This window comes from Zootoca vivipara, chromosome 5 (genome assembly GCF_963506605.1).
Source record: "Zootoca vivipara chromosome 5, rZooViv1.1, whole genome shotgun sequence".
Lineage (NCBI taxonomy): Eukaryota > Metazoa > Chordata > Lepidosauria > Squamata > Lacertidae > Zootoca > Zootoca vivipara.
The window spans coordinates 85,960,725-85,987,924 of NC_083280.1; the positions used below are offsets into that span (position 1 = coordinate 85,960,725).

General features: G+C 42.7%; 1 protein-coding gene across 1 annotated transcript in view; it reads left to right on the forward strand.

Annotated features, from left to right (window-relative positions):
- Positions 1–856: 856 nt before the first annotated feature.
- SYNPO2L (synaptopodin 2 like) overlaps positions 857–27,200 on the forward strand; it is a 37,974-nt gene continuing 11,630 nt past the window's right edge. The window contains exons 1-3 of the mRNA XM_035138046.2: positions 857–1,167; positions 13,766–13,917; positions 17,700–18,367. Coding sequence (XP_034993937.1) covers positions 1,060–1,167; positions 13,766–13,917; positions 17,700–18,367 — 928 coding nt within the window. The 5' untranslated portion in view covers positions 857–1,059. The remainder of the gene's footprint in view (positions 1,168–13,765; positions 13,918–17,699; positions 18,368–27,200) is intronic.

Below are 27,200 nucleotides of genomic sequence, written 5' to 3' on the forward strand. Positions count from 1 at the left end.
TAGAGTCTTCTAGAACACCAGGGGCCTAGCTGTAATTTCTGTATTTTCTGGTTGTGTAATTTCCTCAACTCTGCCCAAGCTGAGAACATACTCGATATGGTAGCTGCTCCACCAGCACAGAAGTGGCATATCTCTAGTTATAATGTGTTTATAGGTTTGCTTTGCTAGTTGGGGGGTGGGGTGGGGATATTGACTTTCCATTTCTCCATTTTCAACATTTTTGTCATGTCGTCTAGTCATCATGAAGGAATTTGTTAAAGATCAATTTGGGCTGCTTCTCTGAAATTTTATAATTCTGATATTGATTCAGGCATTTCAGCCGATTACAATACTACATAATGATAGGCCTGGATTGTGCTATCAGTAGTTTTTGACCCTTTAAACATAATCCAAATGGGAAATCCTTGTGCACAGGCCCAAATGAAATAAATGGCAGCTCCCTTTCATTTAACAGGCTTGCACACAGGAGAACGTTTCATTGGATGGTATCCATTGCTTTGCATAAAATAAATGAAGGTTGCTTTGGCTAAGGTGGCATAAACATCTGAATGGTTTTGTGTGCATGTTGAAAAACACAAAGGACAGCCTTCAGGAGCTTTGGAAATACCAAGTTTTATTGCAAAGCTTAAATCAAATCCTCCCCAGCTGGAAAAGTGTGAGACAAAGCTCTGGAAAGAGACAGGAGGAGAGCTATTTTCAGCCATGCTTTAGTGAAACATCCAGAGTCTATTGCGGGACAGGAGGTGGGGGGAGCACAGAGGGTGAGATTGACAAGGTGCATGTGCAAAATGACTCTGGCCTCTTACCAAAAGTGGAGTCAAAACGGCTGGTGATAGTCTGCTCAGCAGCTGGAGATCTAGAAGGGTATGGAGCATTGGTCTTGCAGGACTAACCTCTAAGGAGGAGGGGGGAAGGAAGTAGTGGGCTTTAGGACGGGCTTGAGAAGGTTGATGCTCCTTGCAGCAATGGAAGAGGAAAGCACCATCCCTTAAGAGTAAAAAAAGGTTTATTTTTATTTTTGAAAAGGACATTTGTCACCAAAGGAAAAAGACTGCTGAAATGGGAGCTGAAGAAGAAGAGGTCGTTGTCACTCTCTCTGGAGTGGCACCCTGGGGCTTCCGTTTGCAGGGGGGCTCTGAACAGAAAAGACCCCTTCAAGTGTCAAAGGTAGGAAAGGAATATATTCTAACCGTCTAAAGGTGAAGAAAGGCCAACGGTTTAATATGTGGCAAAACTCGTTTGACTGCTTTGCTGCATTTAAATAAATTTATTTTCAGAGCAGAAAGCATGCATTCAAACTACTTCCATCAGAATTGGAATGTCTGTCTTCACCCTTGGACTGTGTAGTTACCTGTTGTAATATACAGTAGCAAGGCTTATTTCCAAGGAAGTATGCATGGAATTGGACTTCAGGATAGTATTAGGCAACATATAACTTGTGAGGTTCATATAGTATTGTGGGCTGGTTTGTGCAGCCAATATTTTTGTTAGCATCCTTTTTATTTTTAAGGTAAGCTTCTAGTGCGATGGTTACAGCGGCACATTTTAAAATGTAATGCTCATGGATTGAAAATGAGGCGCTCAATAAAATGAAGCCCAGATTCAATATGGTTTAAAGTATGGATGCAACATTTAAATGGTTAATCAGATCAATCTATTAACAATTTTTCTGTTGACTAAAACGGTGTTCCTGATTAGTTGGGCAAGTACAGTACTTGTAAAAAGTGCAAATGACAAGCACCATCTTTGTTTAAAAAATATTTTTTAATGACAAGTACTGTCTTAAAATAAGTGTTTCACCTTTTCTCACATGAGAAAATGCCTAATGTGATGCCTAATGTGTGCACACATCATGTAAAAACAAAAGTATATATTTTGCTTTCTACCCCAATGCACATTTATTCAATAATTAAATTAATTAATAAAGATTACATACATACAACTCTCTAGCTATGATGCTTTTTCAGATCTGAGGTTTGTTTAAACAAGGCAGGTGCATGTATCTCTCAATTGTTATTTGTCCCTTGTAGATTAATTGATATGTATGCAAATTGATTGTGGGTGTTTGTCCCATGAAAATAGTAACAGAAATTCTTCTCTGGTTTGGAACAAATTTCATGAACTTCTGGAAAGTTAGCTACCTCTCTGTGTCTTTAAGAAATGCTGTAGTGACCTATCGTGCATGAAATAAAAGTTTCGATGGAATGATGTGATCATGCCCAGCAAAAGGGGAGGGTTCTTAAATGCAGGCTGCTGAAGTAAAGGCTCATAGTCTTTCTTGTGTGCAAGTTATCAATTTCTACCTATTTCATCTATATGCATATGCTGCAATACTGCCATATCTGCCAAGTTATCCCTTTTTAAAGGGAAATTCCCTTATGCTGAATAGGCTTCCTCGTGAGAAAAGGGAAAACTTGGCAGCTATGAATACTGCTAAAGGTAGCAGTGATTCATATTGAAACTAATGGAATATATTAATCTTGTTTTATGTAAGTTGCATAACTTCCAATCAAGCCTAGTCATGATTGTTAGCTGGACACTGGGTAGCTTGCTATCTCCCACTGAGCAGCAAAATGTAATAGCCAATGTAGTAGCAGCAGCAGTAATATTAGCATAGTTTATTTTTTTGTATGCCACTGTTCTACCAAATTGAGATGTTTTAATTTTTTGATGTTTGTTGCTCTGGGCTCCTTTGGGAGGAAGAGTGGGAAAGAAAATTATCAAAATGTACTCATATACAGCATAACCAAATAAGCCATTCAATAAAATAATCAAAAGTACAGTTTACAATATCGAAAAGCAAATACAAACAGCACTAAAATAAAAGTAACAAGGCTGAACAGTTTTGCACCTTAAAACTGGCAGTAATAAAACTAGGTGTTGTATTTTAAAAGGCTGTTGAAATAAATGCATCTTCAGTTTCTAGCAAAACAGACACACAAAGCAGAAGCCTGTGCAATTTCGATAGGGAGAGCATTCTAGAGTTGCACCCTGCCACAGAAAAGGCCTCATCTATTTTACACACTTGATGAATGTCCCAAGATAGCACCCCTAGAACAAGACCTCTAGAGCATAGCTGCCAAGTTATCCCTTTTTTACAGGGATTTTCCCTTATGCTGAATAGGCTTCCTCGCGAGAAAAGCGAAAACTTGGCAGCTATGCTCTAGAGTTAATATTTAGTCCCAGGTGGGCCTATATGGGAGCAAGCAAGAGAGGAACAATAGAACATTAATTCATCTTTGTTGATGATAGTTCAAAACGTCTGCACTGTACAAACTTTAATAAATTAACAAAGCAAACCAATCCTCATACTATGACAAGACTGGAATTAGGTTACTGCTGTGCCGTTCAGATGGCCACCACATTGAATGGGCGCTATGCTTGCAATGCAGGGTGGTGAAGGGAGGGGGCATACATCCAGATAGTACAAAAAGCAGTGTAAAAATGACAGACATGCACCCAGCATCCCTGGACAGTTTACCAGTGCTCACAGTTGGGGGCTGTGACAGCAGCCATGTGCCACTGACGCATGAAGGAAGCCAATGAAGTCACGATGAGGGTATTTCCACAGCACACACCCGTGCATCACGACATAAAAACATGCAAAATGACACCATTATCCCTCCAGTGACCCCACTGACACAGCCAGTGGTAAAACCCACCTCAGTCAGTTTCCATACAGGGGTCCGAGCCCCTTTATGCTTTTCGCAGCCACTGTTTTTGAGGACAGTACACAAAATAAAGGAAGACTCGCAACACAGCACTCACATAGCTTAATGGACACATATGCTCTCTGAGATATGGGTTCAAGAGCTGCTCAGGGGTGGGAAAGAACCTTTCCCCAAACAACCCAAGGGAAGGGGGTGACAGGACACGCAACAAGGGCAGCCACAGCTGCATCCTGGCTCCAGTGGTTCACACTATCAATGGGCATAGTGTTGAGAAGCAGCGATTGGCAGTTTAAGCCCCATTAGGGAGAAGGGAGGAACATTTTCATCTTTCATCTTTCTCATGCACAGGGGAAAAAGTTGAGGGCAAAAAAGTAGGAGTCCCCTCAAGTAGGAGTCCCCTCAAGCTCACTACAGAGCAGTTGCCTAGCCACAGCAGCAGGTAGCATTCAGATGCCAGGAGCAATGGGAGGGAAAGTGAACTGAATGGGAAAAATAACACAGCAGTGTGCTATTCCCTCATGCTGCCCACGTCTCTACCCTATTTCAGCCATTCTGCCAACACATCTTTTGCCAGTGCAGTGGCTCAGCTGGAGAAGGGTTCAGCCAACACTAGCTGCCACTGCATCTAAGATGTTCCACTGCTTTATCCGGAGTTCCACCGGGGTAGTAGGGCTTGTGCCAAATGCTAAAGCCCTTCATATGCCAGATCTTCAGGAAAGAGTTGTCCCCCCCCCAAATCAGTAGTTATCAGAAATTCAACATTCTTGGATGGATCGTTTAGCTCCTGCAATCATGCTATTGCAAATGTGGCCTCTATGCAGCTTCCAGAAATACCTGTGTTAGTGGAAAATGGGATTAGGTTCCAGACCTAAATGCTTTGGTAGAAGTAAGCTGTTAAAGGGAATGGGACCTTTGTCAGTCTTTGGTGACTAGTGATGGGATACTGCATGCAGGCTCAAGAGCATATATGCACCGCAAGCTTAAACAAGCCATTCTGTATTGCCCTTGAGATTCTCCCTAGACCACATGCTGCACACAAAAACCCCTTGAGTCTTTTTGCCAGGACATAATGTATCCTTGAGCACTCTTGCTTGCCTTGGACAAGAGAGAGGAGTGTGTGAGTATGTAGAAACTCATCTGCACTGTATAGTTGTACCACTTTAACAGTCATGGCTTCCCCCAAAGAATTGTGGGAACTACAGCTTGTTAAGTGTGCTGATAGGTGTTAGTAGGCCCCTATTCCCCTCACAGAGCTACAGTTCCCAGAATGGTTTAACAGTCAATCCCTCTTCCCAGAGAACCCTGGGAATTGTAACTTCAGCATTCCCTGGAGCAGAAGAGAGAGCTTGTGGAGTAGCAGCGCCAATCCTTTTTTCTTAATGATCTAGCCATTATTTGAGAAAATAGATGTGGGGTTACTTCCTCTCTAGAAGCATAGACATGTGCGGAGAGGTGCCCATGTCTTCTCAAAGAGTGCAACTCTGTGGAATTGGGGGAAATGGAAAAGTCTGCACACAAGTTGGGCTGCTACTAATGTAAAGTCCTTTTGTCAATATCTAGTGTTTTCTATTTTATGTTGGGGTGATGTTGAACCCTGTGTAACTGCAGTCTAGGCCTTAGGCAGTGGATTTGGAATGTCATTGAAAGGCAGCAACCATTATTTAATTTATTGTCTTTTACTCACAGGGAGACTCAGAGGTATTTGCTGTATTGTGATGCATATTTGGGAGACAGGGTGGCATATGTTGTTTTGCCCAAGACAGCAAAATGCTTCGGGATAACCAAGCCCAGTGCTCCTTCTTAAAAGCAATGGATAAATTGATCAGTTTATATACCAATACTGAAACCATGCCTGATTGCATTGGGTCCAAATAATCCATCTCATCAAAGAGCACATGGAGTCACTGTGGGCTGTCCAAATTTGAGCATTATTTATCTCTTAATCCACTCCACCCGCCCCGCCTTTAAATTGGATCAAATCGGTCAACACACACACATATTTGAATTTGTTTATAAAGAGCAACTTCAGTTTCCCCCATTCATACCAAGAGGCTTTCCCTTTTTCTAATTTGTTGATTCTGTTATGCCAGTTTAAGTACCAAACAAGGCATTTATAAAGATGTGTGCCACAAATAAATTTCTAAGGGCACAATCCATTATGAATTTTTATGTAAGCCCCATTGTGATTTATGTATGTATGTATTTATAAATAATCTTTTACATGTGAACAAGTGGAAATTCTAGTGTTGGTGGGACACAGTTGTTGAATACCATCCTGTGCACTTTGTTCAGTAACAGATTGGCAGCTGGTGTAAATTCTGCAAAGATAAAGATAAAGGGACCCCTGACCATTAGGTCCAGTCGTGACCGACTCTCGGGTTGCGGTGCTCATCTCGTGTTATTGGCCAAGGGAGCTGGCGTACAGCTTCCAGGTCATGTGGTCAGCATGACAAAGCCGCTTCTGGTGAACCAGAGCAGCACACGGAAATGCCGTTTACCTTCCTGATGTAGCGGTACCTACTTGCACTTTGATGTGCTTTCGAACTGCTAGGTTGGCAGGAGCTGGGACCAAGCAACAGGAGCTCACCCCGTTGCGGGGATTCAAACCACCGACCTTCTGATTGGCAAGCCCTAGGCTCTGTGGTTTAACCCACAGTGCCACCTGCGTCCCACAGTTCTGCAAACAAGGTGCTATATGCTGGCAGTAGTTTGTCCCCATAAGCAATCTAGTAGTTTTGCACTACTGCAACTTCTTGACCAACCTCAAAGGTAGCCCCATATAGAGTGCATTGCACCACTGCAACTTTGAGGATACCAATACATGGGCAACTGTGGTCAAGCTATCCCAGCTCAGGAATGGCTGCAGCTGTTTTACCACCCCAAACTAGTAATAGGCACTCCTAGCCACTGAAGACGCCTGTGCCTCCAGTGACAGAGCGGGATCCACAAGCACTCCCAAACTACACACCTGCCTCTTCAAAAAAAGTGTGACCCAGGGCAGGCAACTTGCTGACTTCCTGGATTTGGGAACCACTCACCCACAGAGCCTTTGCCTTGCCAGGAGTCAGACTCAATTTATTAGTCCTCATTCAGTTCACCACTGCATCCAGACACTGGTCCAGACCCTTTTCAGTCATTCCCAATTCAGACACTACAGAGAAAGAATTGGATATCATCAGCATACTGATGACATCTTGGTCCAGATCCCCAGATAACCACTCCCAGCAGCTTCATAAGGATGTTAAATGGCTGTAGGCTTAACCTCAGATAACATGCTAATCAACAGAGCACTTCAACTCTATAAACCAGCAAGCTGTCTTTACATTCTCTCTGTTCAAAAACACATGGCTGTTAACCAGAAGATTAGACCATGCTATTAGGAGGGTCCCAGCCTGTGAACACCTATTCCTGCTGGGAGATTTTGATGCCAGAGTGATCAGGATGGCAGGCTCCCCAAGGCCCTGGGGAGCTGGCTTCAGGCACCAACTCTGCATTACAAAGGTGTCTGCAAACAGGACATGAAGATTGGCAACATTAACCCCTTCATGTAGGAATCTGAAAACAGTCAGACTGTGTATCCACAACAGTGACCAGAGGAGGAATGACCACTGGGAGGAGCACAGAAAGAAGAAACTCTATGGTGCATCTACATCTGCCTTCATCTGCCCCAGTTGCAGCAAAACATTTCTGCCATAACAAGTCTTTACAACCACAGGAGGCACTATAACTCTCCAATGGTTTGACTTCATGTCTGAAGGCACACTCTTCCATTGTCTCCCGAGACAGATAGATGCCAACTAACCAAGTGGTGGTTTGAGCCCACCTAGGGACAGCTGTGGGCATTCCTGCATTGCAGGTTGTTGAACTAGGGTCCCTTCCAACTCTACAGTGCTATGATTCTATGATTTTGTTATCCTGTCACAGAGAACCGAATGATGTATTCTCAAAAGCCTTTCATCTGGTGTATTTAAATTTTCTTCCATCAGCAGTTCTGAAAGAGAGGTTCCAGAAAATCCTTTATTGTCAACATAATTGTCTCTGTGAATCAATCTGGTGAGATAGTATCTATAACTCATGTCCTTACATACTGCACTTCTTATCATCATATACATAAGCATAAGATTTTTATAGATCTCTTTTATCAGAAATTTCCAGGATTGGATTAAATTGGATCATTAAATAATATCAGATTGCTTTTCTGCTTAAAATTGGACACTTAATATGATCGTAACCACAAGACTGTGAGCTGTTTTGTGAAACTAACAGAAACTCCAGTTGGAAATGGGACATACGAACTTGCTGTGAGTGAATGGATTTTTAAACTCCACTCATTGTGGCAGCTGCTGGTTCTGCTGAATTAGCCTTTTGGAGGAGTCAGGTTATGATACTTGACATATCCTTTCCATTCCAGTGGAACAGCTGTTGCTTAATACCTTTTCTCCTCATCAGTGCATTACGGACACATGTATTCATCCTTCCCTGTTTAATTATGTTGCTGCTCTCTGGCCTTCCTATAGGAAGAATGAGGATATTTCTATATATCAGGATTTCTGGCAATAAATAGTAATTGTTTCTTATTTGTAATGCACGGTCCATACACTGGTTGAGAATCTGTTGTGAAGATAGTGGTATCACTCCCACCCCAGACCTTCCAATTGTCCCTATTTTCCAGGGACGTCCCTGATTTAGAGAAGCCATCCCAGTTTCTGATTGGATCCCAGAATGTCCCACTTTTCCATAGGATGTCCCTATTTTCATTGGAGAAATGTTGGAGGGTATGAATTATCTAACCTCTGAGCCAATCCTGTATAGGGAAGTTTTTTTTACTGTTTAAAGTTTTATTATGTTTTTATATATGTTGGAAGCTGCCCAGAGTGGCTGGGGCAACCCAGTAAGATGTGTGGGTTATAAATAGTAAAATTGTCATTATGGAATGGGACGTCCCTATTTTTATCAGAGAAATGTTGGAGGGTATGCCAGCCCTGCAATTTGCATCCATTGGGGAATCCAATTATTCTCTCACATAGTATATTCGTATCTATTAGGATGACTTATTTTCCACTGCTTGTGATGTTTAGGGAAGTTTTTAATGTTTGATGTTTTATCATGTTTTTAATATTCTGTTGGGAGCTGCCCTAATTGGCTGGAGAAACCCTGCCAGATGAGCGGGGTATAAATTTATTTATTTATTTATTTAGATGGGACTATGAGAAGGGGCTGGTTCACTCTTCTGAATTACAAACAGCAGCAGCTGAGCTTTTCAAACACCATGCAGCAAATATTAGATGGGATAGCAGAAGGCATTTTGGATCAGTTCAGTTTCTTGTGTGTGATTACAGAGTCACATATAAACTCAGCCACAAGGTTTATTGCCAGCACACTTTGAAAAGTACTTTATGGTGCTGCACTTAGTGAGTTTAAGTGGGTCCTTACTGTTTGCTTCGTGGTTTATATCTAGGAAGATGTCTTTTGCATTGCTTGGAATGGCCATGCTGACCGGGATTGATTGGAGTTGTAGCCAAAAACATCTGGAGTTGTAATATGTGCAAAGCCCAAGATGTACAGTATGGGTTACTTTGAAAGTTTAAGGTACACATTATACTTTTAAATATAGTGTCAACTTTCATCCTCTCTTCCCATATCATCTTTTTCACTGATACCAGCCCAGGCTATAGTTGCAAAGAAACTGAGAACTAGTCAGTCAAGTTGTGTTGGCAATGTTACGTTCCAAGAGGGATTTATGAGTTTTTGAAAAGCTGCCTCTGGGAACAAGAACAGTTGGGAAGTCTTTCATCCTATTTTTAGAGTTTCTCCCTCTGTGTGGGGAGCTGGCTGTGAAGACAGAGAGTGGACTTTGTTGATTTTAGATGCCCGGGACACACAACATAGTTGGAGACTGCTTGGTAAATGAAGAGCTTTGCTGCAGTGTTTTTTCCTTGCTCAGTTACATACAAACTGGAGTTCCAGAATTACCATAAATCCTGGCATGGACTAAGCTGTGGTTAGGCCAGAGCACTCTGATCTGGCTCCAAGCTCCAGATTTCATAGCCATGGAGGTTGAGGGTTGCTAGGAGTACACTCCTGGAGTTCAAGATTCTTAAGAGACAAATTGGGTTTGCCATTGAATTCCTGTCAAGTGGTGTCCTGTCAAGTGGTGTTAACATGGGTAGGTTAGAGGCAGGAGCTGAATCCACTCGCTTAATTTTTCCTGACCCTCTGAAACAGCCTTTCAATATCATCTTTCCGTTGGTGAGATGTCATGAGTTAAAGTAATTCTAGGAGGAAACATCTTTAAACTGTTTTTTGGGATGGAAGAATTATTTTGAGAGAGAGAGAGAGAGAGAGAGAGAGAGACTTTCAATGGCCTTGCAATTTTAGGCTGTGTTTACTCTTGGGAGGGCCTTGCAATTGGGTTGTTTAGATCCAATTTGTCAATGTGTGTGATTGGCACATGAGGATCCACACACTTCCGTTTTTTCACTGACCTTTTCATTGCTTTGCTGCTCCTTGTCATCCATACCACTGGGTGGAGTTTGGTAGAAATATCCTGGGTATGTTTGGGATTTTTCTGTCTTCTCAATCATTCCTCCCCTAGTTATCGTACAAAATTTAAAAGCAGTTTGCTTGGTCTATTTTTTAAATTAAAAATATATTTGTTTTTGCTGAATTGAGACTGAATGGCTTTTGCCCTTTTGCTGTTAGGGTTTTAGAAATGGACTGACAGTGTAATCCTAGCAATGTTTACTCAGAAGTAAGCCCCGCTGGGTTCTTACTTCCAGCTTCCAGAATCCAGACTATCGCTATTTTGTGAGTCTGATACAACTGTATACCAACAAATTTAGGTTGCACAATTAAAGTGGATTTGGTGCTTTTGCACACACACACAAAAAAACCGCATCCCCCAAAATTCACAGAAAGTATGTGGTAAGAAAAGTTATGGGAATGTGCACTGGAAAATGTGTAATAAGGGTAATGATGGGCAATACCATGCAACGTCTGTGCAAACAAATTGGAATGAAAACTCAACAAACAGCAGTGTCATATAATCTCCACACAGATTTTTTGCAAACAAATGACTGCTTAATAAATAGGTTGTCTGGAGAAACACTTGGAACTCTGCAGCTAGTGTAGGCTGATCCTTCCCTACCATGCTGGGATACCGGTAGAGGGTTGTTAGCATGATCTTTAGTTCCAAATGACCCCCCCCCCCCCCATTTATTTTTCTTAATTTTCAAATTATTATGGAACTACAGAAACATGTAAATAAAAACAAAAAATCAATAATATATCCAAATAAAAGCAGGGTATACAAAACCTAAACATATAAAATAATAACATGATAGTGGAGTGAGAGGTAAAGATAAATGATCAATTCCTCTTTCTATTCTATAGATTAAAAAACTTTATTAGTGTGGTGAAGCACTCCACTCCTCAGGTTCAGGACTGAGTGGGTGGAAATCTCATTGCCAAACCCCCAAATCTGATAATTACCAGATTGCATGAGAGTGTGGGGGGGATCAGGTTTGGGAGAATTTTAATTTTAGCAAGGTGCTAAGAATTCCCCCTTAGAACTCATTGGCATGCATATTAGAATGCTGCTATTTTCAGGGAGTGACATCTAGATGTGTCCATCTACTTGCACAGCAGGATTTCTTCTTCCTCTCCTCCACCTGCACCCTTAAATTATGTGGGACCTTCCAGAGTAAATGGGGGTTTGAAGGTTGGAGGGAAGAGAAGAGGAAGGAGAAGTACTATTGTGTAAGTGGAATCCCATTAATGTAACATTGTATATCATCCAGAGAATGTCTGTTCTCCCCCTTTTGGGGCGGGTGGCATTGTGGGCAGGACCTCGGCCTCCCTGGTAAACTGGCCTATCGCAGGCCGGATCGTATTCCTGCTGCCAAATGGGCCAATGGCGGCAGGAGTTAGTGGGTGTTTCCCTGGGTGCGGGACCAACCAACCAATTGCAGCCCTTGGCACCACGCCCAGGGGAAGATTAAATGGCGCAGCTTTTCTGCCTTTCTCTTGCGCCCGTTTTCATGGATGGTTTAACCTTGCTATGGACAATGTCAGTCGCCTAATTTTTCAGGGTGCCGGGGAGGAATTTCCCCACCACCGCTTGGGTTTTCGCCTAGCTCATAGCAATCGTCACAACTTTGTAAGGCAGATAGGCATTGGGTAAGCCTAGTTTTGGTTGGAAGGGTATCCTGTTAAAAGGATCCAGGAGGAGTGGATCCTGTCCATTGCCCAGACGGGGGCTAGGGCCATACCACTCCTCCAACAGGGACCACTTGGGGGATGCCCTGATTTGACGTAGGTCATAGGGTGTCCCATCGTCGTCGTCCCCTGTCGTCTTCACCCTTAGAAACACTCCCAGCAGATGGGCAGGAGTGACATGCACAGTTGCTTACCACACTGCCTATGTCCAAACCTCACATCTGTAACCAAATAAAGTTGTGGCCGTATTTGATCCTAAATCAATATCCTCTGTGGTGCACCTTAGGGAACAGGGTGGTCATGGGGCCTCGTTATGCAAATGAAAAGCTGATAGTCTATGGCTGTGTACACCCTCCATACATTTAAAGGACATCATTTCCCCCCAAAGAATCCTTCTGTAGTTCATTAAGAGTGCTGGAAATTGTAGCTCTGTGAAGGATAAGCTGTGGTTCGTAGGATGATTTGGTGTTTGTGCTTTAAAGGTATGGTGGGTGCAGCATTCTTTGTGGAGAAATGTCTCCATGAAAGAGTTGTTTCTCTCCAAATATTGGGCTTCAGGCACCTTTTCTCCATCCAGTCAATTACATTCTTCAAATACAAGCAGATACCCTCGTTCCAGCTTCTCCTAATGATAGCATCTCACATGAGTGTACATAGTTCTTTATTTTGTAATTTGCCTACAAACTGTAACCCAGAAAACTTGGTAAAATGAGGGAAGGAAACCAGATGGAAACTGCTCAGTTTTATAGGCGCAGGAGAGCCTGTTTGCTCTGTTGCTCTATTACTAGGTTTCATGTTCTCATTCCAGATTTTTTTTTCTTTTCCAAATGTTAGAGGCAGAGGAAGGGCAAAGTCTCTGGAAGGCCAGGATGATGGCATTTGTGCTGATGAATGTGGCAGATGGAATGAGCAATTTCTATTTTAAGATTGCAGGAAAAGCTTGGAGCTGATCCCCAGGGGCTGATAAAGGTCCAACAAGTGTCTAGACAGCTCATACCTCACCCAAAAAAGATAGGCATTTCTTCCTTTTCCCTGCTCCTTCACTTTGCAGGGGAGACACGGAGGCCCAGGATGTTATGCTAGGCTCATCATTAGCAACTATGCAGTTTTTAAAAAGTAGGGGTACACTGGAGGGAGGGGTTTGTTTTCATTGGGACCACAGCACACTGAGAGGGAAAGGTTAACCCTATCCTCCCCACGTCACCTAGGTCATGATGAAAGGGCCCCATTTGTTGCTATTAACTTCCAGCTGGCACGAAGTGGAGTACCTGGTCTTGGCCAATGGGGGATGAGTATTTCCCATGCATTGAGAACACTGCCCCCCACTGTTGTGTTTGGGGAATTGCTAGAGCAATACGGTTTGGCAAAGGAAGACGGTTCTCATGTATGGCAATGTGGGTGGAAGGAAAGAATTGGGGTATTTGCAGCAGGTCCTTTGGATATATCAGCCCCACATTCACTCCAATTATTTGAGTGGAGTGTTACCTATCCCAATATGACGTATGCTTTTAGGGTTGTAAGGAGAGAAGTCTTGGTACTGTGCTCAAGCTTAGGCCGTTTTTTTCCAGACTAGTCCCTTTGTGTGCAACATGTCCTTTCTATGTCGTTTCACGTTACTGAAGTTGCCCCTTGTGAGGGCTAGGTGTGAATGCCATGAGACGAGACACAGAGAGAGGACACACACAAGCAGCTGTCATCTGAGTTATGGTCTCCCTATGCAGGGTTGGCATCAAAGATGGGGTTGTGGCCATGGGCTGAAGGGATATAGGTTGTGGCATAAGTGTGCCCCTTTCGTGTGCTGACCAACCCCCTTTTTCAGCTTTTCCATGATGGTAACGTTTTCCTTCACCCTCTCTTCTCTGCTTTTCCCTTTTTAGATCCGTAAAAGAAGCAAAGCATGCCGTGGGGGCTTATGGGAAAATGATGAACTGGTATCCATCAATGGGAAATCATGTGCTGGCCTCTCACATGCCAGCGCCATGCAGATCATCGACTCCTCAAATGGCATCCTCAACATTGTTGTAAAAAGGTAAATGATAACAGCTGTTGGCTCTTGGTGTCAGCTGAGCTCAGTGAAAAATACAGCACCCTGTTGCTGCATTCATGTAAATTCTGTCCTTTAAAAGTTAAGGTAGCACAAACTGATTTTGGTTAAATGTTCAATGTAATTATATATGTGACTTCATATACCTTCCCAGCTATGCCTGTCCTGTGCTCCTACTTCAATCCAGAATGCATGCGTCATATGAAAATGACTCCCCCCACTAACAGTACAGGGACTCTTTTTCATTATATGTAGTCTGGTTTTTTAAAAAACACTCAGAATGACTCATATTAGGCTTCTGGACATGTTGGACATTCAGAGTGTGACCAGGCTGGCTTGTTTAAAGGAAGATGTCAGATGTGTAAGAAAAGCTTTCCTGCACCGTGTTCCAAGTGCCTGATGTCTCTTTTAAGCCACAGCTGTCTTGCCTTCTAATACAGCATTAGGACACTAGTGAACCTTGTGGCCTGAGCCCGTGCTGCATTGACATGCTATTATTGCACATTCAGTAGCTGAGAGCCTAGTTTAAATTTGAAGCCAGCTACATGGAATGCTGCATGGGTAAATTCTTGCATGCTCAGCACTTAGTCTAAATAGGATCGATGTAATAGCATCATGTATCCAAGTTCTCATTCTGTAGGCTTATGGTTACTTTACTTTTATATTTTTTTATAATTGCATTGGAGTGCAGATTTCAAGAATATGTGAGGCTGGTAGGTAGGTAGGTAGGTAGGTAGATAAATACTGTAAATACATTGATCAACACCACACCAAAGACATATATGAAAATTTGGGAAAATAAGATAGAAGCTCTTATGGAGATTGTTAAGCAGTTAAAAAACAGAAAGCAAAATGTTAGGTTAAACTGTTTTCATATTTCAGGAAAGTAAGCAATGCTGTACCCAAATAACCTGTACCAAGACTGTTGCTATTTAACATATATATCAGGAGTAGGACGTGGACAGTGAGTGAGGAGAGAACCCCTGTGGGCTTGAGTCTTCTTCTTTGAATGCAGCTCCTTGTTTTGCTGATGAACAGGCCACCATGGCTGCCCTCTGGAAGCATGGAGATAAGCTGTTCAACAAAGAGTAGAAAAAAGTCCACTGAGCTAATGCAAACTCTTGAGCAGGCATCCCCAAACTTCGGCCCTCCAGATGTTTTGGGCTACAGTTCCCATCATGCTTGACCACTGGTCCTGTTAGCTAGGGATCATGGGAGTTGTAGGCCAAAACTCTGGAAGGCCGCAGTTTGGGGACGCCTGCTCTTGAGTGAAGCAGAGCAGCTCTTTAGATCCCAGCCACTCGGCTCAGTCAGCATGAGCCCATCTGGAAAATTTCATGGCTGTCAGCTGAGCCTTAGTTTAAAGTTGTGTTGCTGGCAACAGTGCCTGCATTATCACTAGCACTGCCAGTGCAGCCTGGACGGCCTTTTGCAGCCTTCTCTGGGCTGGAGTATGCTTGTGGGCCCTCTATTAAGAAAGATGTCCAATGTGTAAAGAATTTTATTCTGACACAAAGTCAGCGTTAATTAAAGGATAAGTTTGCCATGGGACACTGCCATGCAGGCTCATTTGTATAAAAAGTAAAGCAGTTAACAATTTTCTCATTTATCAAGTGTATGCAGCTTCTTTAAGTGTGTCACAACGACAATAAAGCAGAACACTGTAGGCCTATGCAATTTCAACCATTTTCACATAAGGTGGCACTATTTATTTTTTAAAATGCATTGATCAGATCCGACCTAGATCATCTGGTACTTGCCCCTCCTGCTACTTGCATGTATCTCAGTAGTGAATGTCAAATTTTGCACACACAAGAAGCCATGTTCAGTCCCCTGGCTCTCCAGTGGAAAGGACTGTGGGTAGCAAGGCTGGGAAAGACCTCTGGTTGTTTGCCAACACAGATGTGACCCAGGATCAGATTTCCTGATTACTTTTTAAAGCAGCAGTTGGGAAGCAGGGTGCTCTCATTTGGATTGGAATGACAGTGCTCAGGAAGGGGGCGTTGACACATTTCCCAGGGTGCTGTCGGTGCCGCTTCTTAGGTCCCCTGGTTGCTGCTTTAAAGAGAGAGAAAATGTTGGGGAATTCAATTCTTCTCTCCCATGCTGTATGTATTTCAGCCTTGAGACATTGGAGAGTACTGCAAATGAAAGGAAACTATTAGTTAGATTGACCAATGGCCTGACTCAGTATTATCTACAAGACCCCAAACTTGCTTCCTAATTCCTTGAGAAATTTCTTTTCAAGTTGTACTTCGAACTTGAAAAGAATATTCTCAAGCAATTAGGATTCACTATACAAACTTGATAAGGACTTTATCAAGTTGAGATGTGCTTTTAACCAGTTTTTCTGTCTGAGTACGTATATTGTGTGTTTACTGTTTGTATGGTGTTTTGTTATTTGAAGTATTCTATAAAAGTTGTGTAGTTATAGTTTTTTGTTTTGTTTTTTTCTATATGGGGACACTTATTATGCACTGTATCTAACCCAGTATAAGGCAGCTTCATATTTCTCTTCCATTAAGAACTAACAATTCTCCAAGCATCCAAGGGCATTGTGCATTTTCTCTGTTTCCCATCCAACACCATTTTTGCAGGGTTTTTTTTTTAAAGAAGATTGATAAATATTAAAATCAACAAACAAATAAATTTATATCTCACTTTTCTGATAACTGAAGCTAACAACTGATGGATAATAGATATGCTGAGACCACACTCTTAATATGCACAGTTGCGGTTGCCTCATTTCAAAAAGGAGCTGGAAAAGATTCAGAAAAAGGGAACTAAAATGATCAAGGGGGTTAGAGCAACTCTTCTGTGAGGAAAGGTTACATCATTTGGGGTGTTTTGATTTAGGGGGGGGAGTGAGCAAATGGGGAGATTATAGAGGGGTATAAAATTATGAATCGGGTGGAGAAAGTGGATGGAGAGATTTCCACCCCACCCTCTCTCACCTTACTAGAACCAAATCCTGTGACAAATTAATATGTGTGCACATAAATGCACATTTTTGTATACTGATTTGAGGGCTTGGGAGGGATTTTTTGGACAATCAAATGGTGTATAAATTTTATGAAATATAGTGAAAATAATATACAGAAATCCATTTTATTATTGAAAAATGCCATGCAAAAATGTGCAGACTAGGGAAAATTACCTACATGTGTATATTAGGTGTTATTCCAGCTATAACGCTGATGAATTTTCATTATGACTTTATTTATTTTCATTCTCTTGCAAACCAATGTGGAAAATTGAACTTAAGATTAGAAAAAGGAAAAACAGAGAGAAACTGAAACTAATAGATTCACCCAGTACTATTAACAAGCCATATTTCATCCTAAGAGGTTAAACTTCTTCATGAGAGTCCAATGGATGCATAACTAAATACCTTTCCGATTTTTGCTTAATTTGTATGAGTGGCCTTCTGACTGCAATATATAGGAAGTTGGGGATTTACTCATATCTTCGATAGCCATTGTGTGACATATTTTCATAATTTCCTCTTGAGATAATAGTCCGTAATTGGCTAATTATCGATAACACAGTTTTGTGAGACAGAAAGATAGCAGAGAAATCTATCTGCCTACGAACAAATTCTTAGCTGCGTTGCTCACATTTCCTAACCATAAACTGACTTTACTTCTCAAGTGGGCTATACTGGAGATTCTGCACGGGATCCAGATAACTGCATCAGATATTCATCTGTTGCTTTGTGTGTAACTTTCCCAGAATCTCTTACTGTATTTTCTTCTTCTTTCCTACAGGGCACTTAGTGGGGACCCATCTGTTGATGGGCTCCTGCGTTCCCCTTCCCCCCGGCAACTGCAAGTGCCCTCACCAACTCCTCCGCTCAGCCGGGCCTCCCAGTTGCGCAGTCCTGAACTGGCCATTCCCCCTGCTGCCCTGCAACCTGAGCAGCAGCCCCGACGGCAGCAGCCCCTGGAGAACATAACCTCACCCCCTGATAGCGAAGCGTACTATGCCGAGACCGACAGTGACGCTGATAACATTGCCCAGGAAAAGCACCGGAGAGCTCGCAAGAAGAGCCCCCGTTCTCCCCCAGGGGGGCCAAACAATAAAGCGGGTGAGCCGCAGGATGAAGTGTCACTTTCCGAGCTGAGCGGGTACGACAGCACCCCCGAGGCAACAGCGCAAGTTGTAGAACGTGGAGAAAACCACAGCGGCGTGGCCAAGAGGGAGATAGTGTGCCAGCCGGGAAGTCGCACTGACACCCCCTTCTCAGAGAGTGAAGCTTTGCTACTGCAGCCACCCTTACCTGAAGACAGAGAGCCTTCCCCAGAGGCTATGCTCCTCCCACATGCAACTAAGAACATTCGAGCAGAGAGGCACCTCATCCCTATGATAGGGCCTGTGGAGCACCCCGTCGATGAAGACCTGACCACCTCCTATGCAGAGAAAGCCAAAGAAGCCAGTAAGTGTTCCTGGCAGACCTGCTTCCTTCTCCCCTCTTCCCTCCCCGACCCTCTCCTATTTGCTATCCTAACCAGACATGCAGAATTTACATGTTATATTTCATTTTAGCTATTGTTGATCTTAATCATATTTTTACTATTCCAATAGTTGTTCATAACTGGTTTATAGCAATTTTAAAAAATGTTTTACTTGATATTGTTCTCAACCACTTAGAGGTGTGTTTTATACATTTTGCTAAATATATAAATGTTTGTTAATTCCTACACATGGAAAGGGACCACAGTATGAGAACTGGCTTTCAAAACTACCTTTGTCAGGCACAAACAATGGTCAACCACATGTCCAAAAAAGCCTTGCCCAAAGTCTAGTTTACTGTTGAAAATTTAGATCTCTGAGTCTTCTTCAGAGTCCTCCTGGGGTGCTGCTGCTTTTGCTGCCAAATGATGTTATGGCCCTGCTTCTGGGATGACCTCCAAGTTGTGAGTGGTGCTCCTCGTAGATTGCAGCTGGCCTGACTCATTTAGCTTGCTGCTCAGTGATACAATGCCTTGGACTGGGTAAATGATGTCAGCAAAGGAGCGCTGGGTCAGTGGTGATTTCTGCTCAGTAAGTCAGCTCAAGCAGTGACTCAGCAAGATGACAGCAGTGACTTCTTCTGTTTGGGTGGGGCGTAATCAACTTAATGTAGTTCCCCCAATAAAGCAATAAAAATCAAAGAAAATGTGATGATATGCATGCTTTATAATACAAATTTATATCAGGTTTAGATCATATCTAGTCCAGAATCCACTTTGTTCAGATATAACACTAAAGATGGTTTGGCATTATGTGAATGATCCTCATGCTCACATGCTCCCCCTTCCCTCCTCCTGTGGTGCAGCTATAAGGAGGTGACCAGAAGCTTTCACTTCCAGTTTTTTAAAATTCTATGTGGCTACCATTGTGTCCAAATCTAGGCAAACTGTGGTTAGTCTTAACTATGGTTTAGTAGAACAACCCCCCCAAAAAACAGTGGTTTATGAATTTGACTTGTTTATCTAAACAAGAGATAACCCTCAGTTATTCAAAAATGGTAGTAAAAACTTCTGATATTTTAATGACTGTGCCAGAGAAGAAGAAAAGGAGAAGGAACCCAAGGTTCACCCATATAACACTAGACCAGGCATCCCCAAACTGCGACCCTCCAGATGTTTTGGCCTACAACTCCCACGATCCCTAGCTAAGAGGACCAGTAGTGAGGGATGATGGGAATTGTAGTCCAAAACATCAGGAGGGCCGAAGTTTGGGGATGCCTGCACTAGACCATAGTTCAGTGTTATGTCTGAATCCAGTCAATGAGTTATATCAGTTAAATTGTCATCTGAGTGATCTGTGTACATTGCACAGTCGATCAGAAATGATACTGTTGTTTACCATATTTTTCTGTGTATAAGACTAGGTTTTTTTCCTTTAAAAATATGTCAAAAATTGGGGGGGGGGGTTCCTTATACATGGGGGCGTCTTATAAACGGAAAGTTGGTTTTGAACTGTTACGGTTACATGCAGTCCGCAGCAGCCTTTCTTGCGTTTTTCAGTGTTTGGTTTACTGGTATACACAACCCGCAATTCTAGTGTTGATTTATTCACCTTTTCCCCTTATTTTGTGGATGAACTTTTATACAGCAGTAGCAGTCGCTCCTTCACCTTTTAGGTATTTGCAGCTTGGGAGGGCTCATTGCTAGCCCCTGACCTGCCACCCTTGCTTTACACAATTGCCACCCCAAGCCTTTTAAAAAAGGCGTGGAGAATCTCTGGCCCATGCTCCAAATTTGGCCGACCAAGTCTCCCTATTTGCAAGGCCATTTCCCCCAAACAATGCCCACCAGCCCATACCTGACATCATATGTGACATCAGGTGTACAGCAGGTAGAGATGTAGCTGCAGACAGCAGGACTGGACCTCCCCCAAGCACAACAGCTGATTCACAAGTAGTTCAATTCTGTTTGGTTTGGATGTTTTGGAAGGGAAACTAACCGGTACAGTGGTACCTCGGTTTATAAACACAATTGGTTCCGGAAGTCTGTTCATAAACTGAAGCGTTCATAAACTGAAGCGAACTTTCCCATTGAAAGTAATGGAAAGTGGATTAATCTGTTCCAGATGGTCCGCGGAGTACTTAAACTGAAGTGCTCATAAACTGAAGCGAACTTTCCCATTGAAAGTAATGGAAAGTGGATTAATCCGTTCCAGACGGGTCCGCAGAGTACTCAACCTGAAGCGTACTTAACCCGAAGCATGGGTGTAATTGGTTCCGGAAGTCTGTTCATAAACTGAAGCGTTCATAAACTGAAGCGAACTTTCCCATTGAAAGTAATGGAAAGTTAATTAATCCGTTCCAGATGGGTGTGCGGCGTTCGTAAACCGAAAATTCGTAAACCGATGTGTTCATAAACCGAGGTTCCACTGTACTACCAAACCTTGTAGAAAGTAGGATTGAACCCTCTGTGCATCAGTTGAGTGGGACCGCCCAGCTGCCAATCACCTGACTTCACTTTAACACTTGTCAAAGTGGGGGAGATTTTATTTTATTTTGTTAAGAATCAAATTTCAGAGTCAAGAGCTGAGTGATCTACACTGCAATCCTATATGTGTTTAGTCAGAAGTAAGTTCCGCGGGACTTACTAATAGGTAAGTCAAGCAAACCTAAATTGCCAGCCCAGGAGCTTTAGCCACCTTTGATGGAGTATTTTTCTCTTTTGAATAATGCACAGCCATGAGGCCAATGCTGAGCAAGGCAAGGCATACCCAGCTGTTCTCTGCTATTTGATAGTCCTAGCAGTGGGTGAGCAATGTCTTGCATCATTGCTTATTTTCTTAGGCAGAGTCAGAAGGGTCCTAGGAAGGCCAGATTATTTCCTATGGAGCATGCCTGCATGGGTTTTGGCACTATGGAGTGTCCCTGCATGGTTTTCGCACATGGGTTACACATATAATACTTATCTGTAGTACTTATCTGTAGTTATACTTTGAAGAGTGCACCATTCATTCTTCACCCCTGCCACCCTGAGCTGTAATGCAGAAACAATCCCTCAGCAGGAGTAGAGAGGAAAAGAAACACCCAGCTGCTCTTTATTCATTTTGGACTTAGGTTGAATTCCGAAAAGACAGAAGAACTGTTTCTGGGGGGCAGGGTGTGTGCAGGTGTGGGGGGACTCCTTGGTCCTAAATGGGGTAACTGTGCCCATGAAGGACCAGGTGTGCAGGCTAGGAGTAATTCTGGACTTACAGCTGTCCATGGAGGCACAGGTCCAGGGCAGCTGTCTATCAGCTGCATCTGGTATGCTGGCTGAGACCTTTCTTGTCTGCACACTGTCTCACCAGAGTGGCACATGCCCTGGTTATCTCCTGTTTAGACTACTGCAACATGCTCTAAGTGGGACTACCTTTGAAGATGGCTCAAGCACTACAACTAATCCAGCTAGACTGGTGACTGGGAGTGGGCCCCGGGAGGCTATAACACTGGTCCTAAAACATCTACATTGGCTCCCAGCAGGGCCGTCTTAACCCTATCCAGCGCCTGGTTCAAAGATCCCTCCGGCACCCCCGTTCCCCAGAGTTGCTGACCTTTTACACCGCTGCCGCCAGCAGTTTTGCGGGGCTGGAGGAGGCAGGCAGCGGCTGCAGAGCGGCTCCTCTGGCAGGGAAGAGGCGGAGGCTCCGGGCGCAGCACTGCTTCGGCGGGCAAGGGCGCTGCACACAGCCTCTGCCTCTTCCCTGGCGCCTGTGTCTCGGTGGCCGTGGCAGGTGGAGGCTCGGGGCACGGCGCTGCTTCAGCGTGGCAGACGAGGGTGCCGCGTCCAGCCTCCACCTCTTCCCAGGCACCCTCCAGAACTCGGCAGGAACTTGGTGCCCTGCTTCCCCGAGCCACTTGCCTCTATGGGCAAGATGCCCCTGGCTCCCAGTATGTTTCTGAGCATCATTCAAAGTGTTGTTGCTAACCTTTAAATCCCTAAACAGCTCAGCCCTGCATACCTGCAGGAGCATTTCCATCCCCATTTTTCAGCCCAGACACGGAGGTCCAGCTCCGAGGGTGTTCTGCTGGTTCCCTCACTGCAAGAGGTGAGGTTACAGGGAGCCAGGCAGATGGCCTTCTCGGTAGTGGCACCTTCCCTGTGGAATGCCCTCCTGTCAGGTGTCAAGGAATAAAGAACTATAAAACTTTTAGAAGACATCTGAAGGCAGCTCTGTACAAGGAAGTTTTTAGTGTCTGATCCTGTTTTAGTGTCTGATACTTTTTTGTTCGGAGTCACCAAGAGTGGCTGGGGCAACCCAGTTAGATGGGTGGAGTATACTACTACTACTACTACTACTATTAATATTAATATTATTAATATTAATATTACTTTACTAGGACACAGCTTAGGTGGGCACACACTGTTTCCCCTGTATTCACACAGTACATTTGTTACTGTGGCTGATACTTCATGCACTCGATTATATGTAACACTCAGGCCTAGATGAGACAGTTTATTTATGGTTTTTTTTCTTTAGTGACAGTCTGAATCATGAGAGCTATATACAGTGGGAGGGTTGTTTCTCTCTCTGAAACATTAAGTACACTGAGTATTTTCTTTTCTTTCATGTTTGATGCTATTAAATCGAATGGGGATGAAGGTTTTATAGACTAGATGACCTTTCCAACTCTACAGTTCTATGGTTCTATGATATTTGGGCAGGGGGAGCTAATCTTTGTGTTTATTTTGCTCAAGGAGGCTTAGTTTCATCAGAATCAAGTATAAACTTCCAGAGTTAATGCAAAATACATTACTGTACTTTTGTTAAATGGGCCACCATAACTGCTAGAGAACCATGAAAATTTGTGTCCTGGGCTTCTTAGTCTCATCTACCTATGTACGTACTATCTGGAACCAAAGTGGCAATTGGTTGCCAGATGTGATCCCCCCCAGCTCTCCCATCCCACTAGCATATTGAGCAACCCCACCCAACCTTGTGGACAGTAGGATCTAGAAACAATCTAGATTAAAAGCAACATGTTGAGATGGGAGTGGTGGGAAGTAAAATTAAAGGAGAAATAACAAGAAAGAGGATAGCATAGAAATATGAGTAATTTAGAACAGAAATTTTATTTTATGAGGAATTTAAAATAGAGTTTAGGTTATTGAAAAATGGTAAAAAATATGAGATATGAAAACTGCTAAAGAAGATTTTAAATTGAAAATCAATAAAGGGGTGTGTGTCAAGGAAGTCCACAAGGTAATGACTAGCAAACAAGATGATAAGCAATATGTATTTGTATTTTTCTTTTTCCTTTTTCTGTTTTTAATTTGTTTGTTATATTTGTTTTAAGTGTGTATCAATAAAATGAATAATTTTTTGAAAGAAATAAAATAATCCCCCTCTCCAATTAATTCTATTTGTACAACATGCAGTGACTAGCTATTCAGGCATAATGATAAACAAGTAATAATAAGCAGTCTGTTTACAGGGTTGTCAGCTTTTGATTTCAAAAATTCTGGGACCTGGCTGAGGCCAGGGTTGGGTCCAAGCGTAGAGCATGGAAGATTTGCTGCGTCCAAGAGAATAACAATAGTTTCCTATTAATTTTTTTGTAGCATAGTTTATGTTCATTTTCATCTTTAAACTGTTTAAATGGTTGCATTAAGGTAAACCAGAGCAGCACACGGAAACACCGTTTACCTTCCCGCTGTAGCAGTACCTATTTATCTACTTGCACTTTGACGTGCTTTCGAACTGCTAGGTTAGCAGGAGCTCGGACTGAGCAACGGGAGCTCACCCCGTCGTGGGGATTCGAACTGCCAACCTTCTGATCAGCAAGCCCTAGGCTTAGAAGACATCTAAAGGCAGCCCTGTTTAGGGAAGTTTTTAATGTTTGAAGTTTAGTGTTCTGTTGGGAGCTGCCCAGAGTGGCTGGGGAAACCCAGCCAGATGGGTGGGGTATAAATAATAAAATTATTATTATTACTATTATTATTACTATTATTAATAATAGTTAAAATGTTGTTTAAATTAAGTTATATTATTGAGTCAATAAGAAGAAGAAGAAGAAGAATTATAATTGTTGAATCATTATGCAAAATATTGTGGAAGCTGTATAAGAGGATTTCAATTAGGCTCGGGAAGGGAGGGACGGGGAAGTCGATGTTAAGATATTATCAAGATCTTGCTTTGTATTTTTCTTTTTGCTTTTTTTGATGTTTTTTTTCTTTTTTCTTTTTTCTATTTTTTGTTTTTGATATTTTTATGCAAAAAATTTCAATAAACATATTATCAATAATAATAACAACAATATAATAATAATAATAATAATAATAATAATAATAATAATACTTGGTGCCTCAGGACTAGAAATGGGCAAATCTGTTGATTTCGGTTTCTCATCTTTCCCATCCTATGTTCACTTCTCCACATCCGTTTGAACCTCTGCTTATTTAAAGGAGCGTGTTAAAGCTGGCTTTTCCCTGAGAAGCTACGTCCTGAAAGAGTTGGGGGCATGGGAGGCCTTGCCCTTGCTGGATGACACACCTGGGACTTTTATGGGCAGGACATAGTATGTGCCCCGTAACACATGTGCTGTTTTTGAACAGGCTGGGTGATGCTTTGGGGTGCAAAGGACCTGTGTGGTACCATAGCTTCTTCTTCTTGTTTTTAAACACACACACACACACACACACACACACCACCTTGCACATATAAAGGACATGCAGCTGCTCTTATTCTCTAACCTCTTATATTTGGCTCCCTGTGTTAACTGTGACAACTGCCGTGGAAAATTTGTTTTGCCTGCCAAAGTTCACTCAACTTTGGCTATATTGAGAATGTATTCTTGCTATACTGCATCAGTTACTCTTTATGGATCATATGTAAGGATATGAACAGGGGCAAAATGAATAGGGCATGATCTAGCCAACATTAAGCACATTTAAATCCAACAGATTTTGATTTAAATGATGTAAGCACATGTGATTAACTCTGCAGCTGAAATGCATGAGACAACCAAGTTCTTAGTTTTGCTGGATCATGCACATAGTGTTTTGTAAGAGTTAAAAATTCAGCAAAGCACAGAACATCATCTGTTCTGTAAAATATTTCAATCTTTTCCATTTCAAATTCAAATATCTCACCAATAGAAATCCACTGACTGGGTTAAAGCTTGATAACGCTCATCATATTCTACAGGTTCAATATGTTTTTCACTCCTGTGTCTACATACACTGATTCACACACTGCTATATATACTTCATGAAAGCTTACAGATCACTCTCTTTCAGCCTTTATCAGAGAACCTTTGCCTTTATCAAATACCTGTCGATCTGCTCTTGCATTGAATTTCCGTTGGTATGGACAGACTTTCACAATTCGTCCTGTACTATAAATAGTCCAGCCTTTGGAGTTGTTTGCTTTGAGGTTGTACTGCAATGTTGCTTAATCTCTGGCTGATGTAAAATGTGGTTCATATGACTGTCATTCTGTAAAGGTTATTTGTTCTTTATTTTCAATGGGGAGTGAGATTGAGCTGCTCAGAGAACTTAGTTACATGGTTAAATAAACTGCTGCTTGCATGGTCCTCCCATTCTCAGGCATTGGCACGGTCTAGATCTTATACTAAGACAAGGGGGTTCTATGAACTCCAGTAACATGCTGGAAAGCATTGGAGATATTAGGTAGTCCAAAACCATCCCACAGTGCTGCTCCACTTGCTTTCATATGAAACTGGAGGGGAAATGAGACCGTAATGTGCTCCTGATTCACATTGCAGTAATTTCAGGTGTGCCTTTATAAAATCAAAGCTGCTTGTTTTGGGTAGCTGTGTTAAATGGAGGCCCTGATGTATATGACAGCACATGTCACGTTGGCAGTAGTCAGAAATATATCACAAAGAAAAATTTGGTGCTTTTTGGAGGCAAGGTAAAGGTAAAGGGACCCCTGACCATTAGGTCCAGTTGTGACCGACTCTGGGGTTGCGGTGCTCATCTTGCATTATTGGCCGAGGGAGCCGGCGTACAGCTGCCAGGTCATGTGGCCAGCATGACTAAGCTGCTTTTGGCGAACCAGAGCAGCACACGAAACACCGTTTACCTTCCTGCTGTAGCGGTACCTATTTATCTACTTGCACTTTGACGTGCTTTCAAACTGCTAGGTTGGCAGGAGCAGGAACCGAACAACGGGAGCTCACCCCATCACGCAGATTCGAACCACTGACCTTCTGATCGGCAAGCCCTAGGCTTGTGGTTTAACCCACCCAGCCAATATCACACAGTAATGCATGCAGACATTTTTTTGGACAAATGGTGCAGTAAACACCCTTCCACCTTCTCCCCCTGCAAAGTTCATGATGGAAAATACTGGAGGAACTATCTGGTCCAGAGAGAGGAAAGTGGATTAATCCGTTCCAGAGAGAGGAAAGTGGATTAATCCGTTCCAGATGGGTCCACGGAGTACTTAAACTGAAGCATTCATAAACTGAAGCATGGGTGTGATTGGTTCCGGAAGTCTGTTCATAAACTGAAGCATTCATAAACTGAAGCGAACTTTCCCATTGAAAGTAATGGAAAATGAATTAATCCGTTCCAGATGGGTCCGCGGCGTTCATAAACCGAAAATTCATAAACCGAGGTGTTCATAAACCGAGGTTCCACTGTACTGTAATTCTCCCATCAGGAGGATTCTTCCTTGGTGATTCCACGTTATTTTGCCAATTCAAATTGATCCCTCCTTAAAAATCTCATACTCAGCTACAACTGTTAGAATAGGGGAACATGTTGATAATCGTGTAACATCTGGAAAGTGAGACACCACTAAGGGCTCATCCA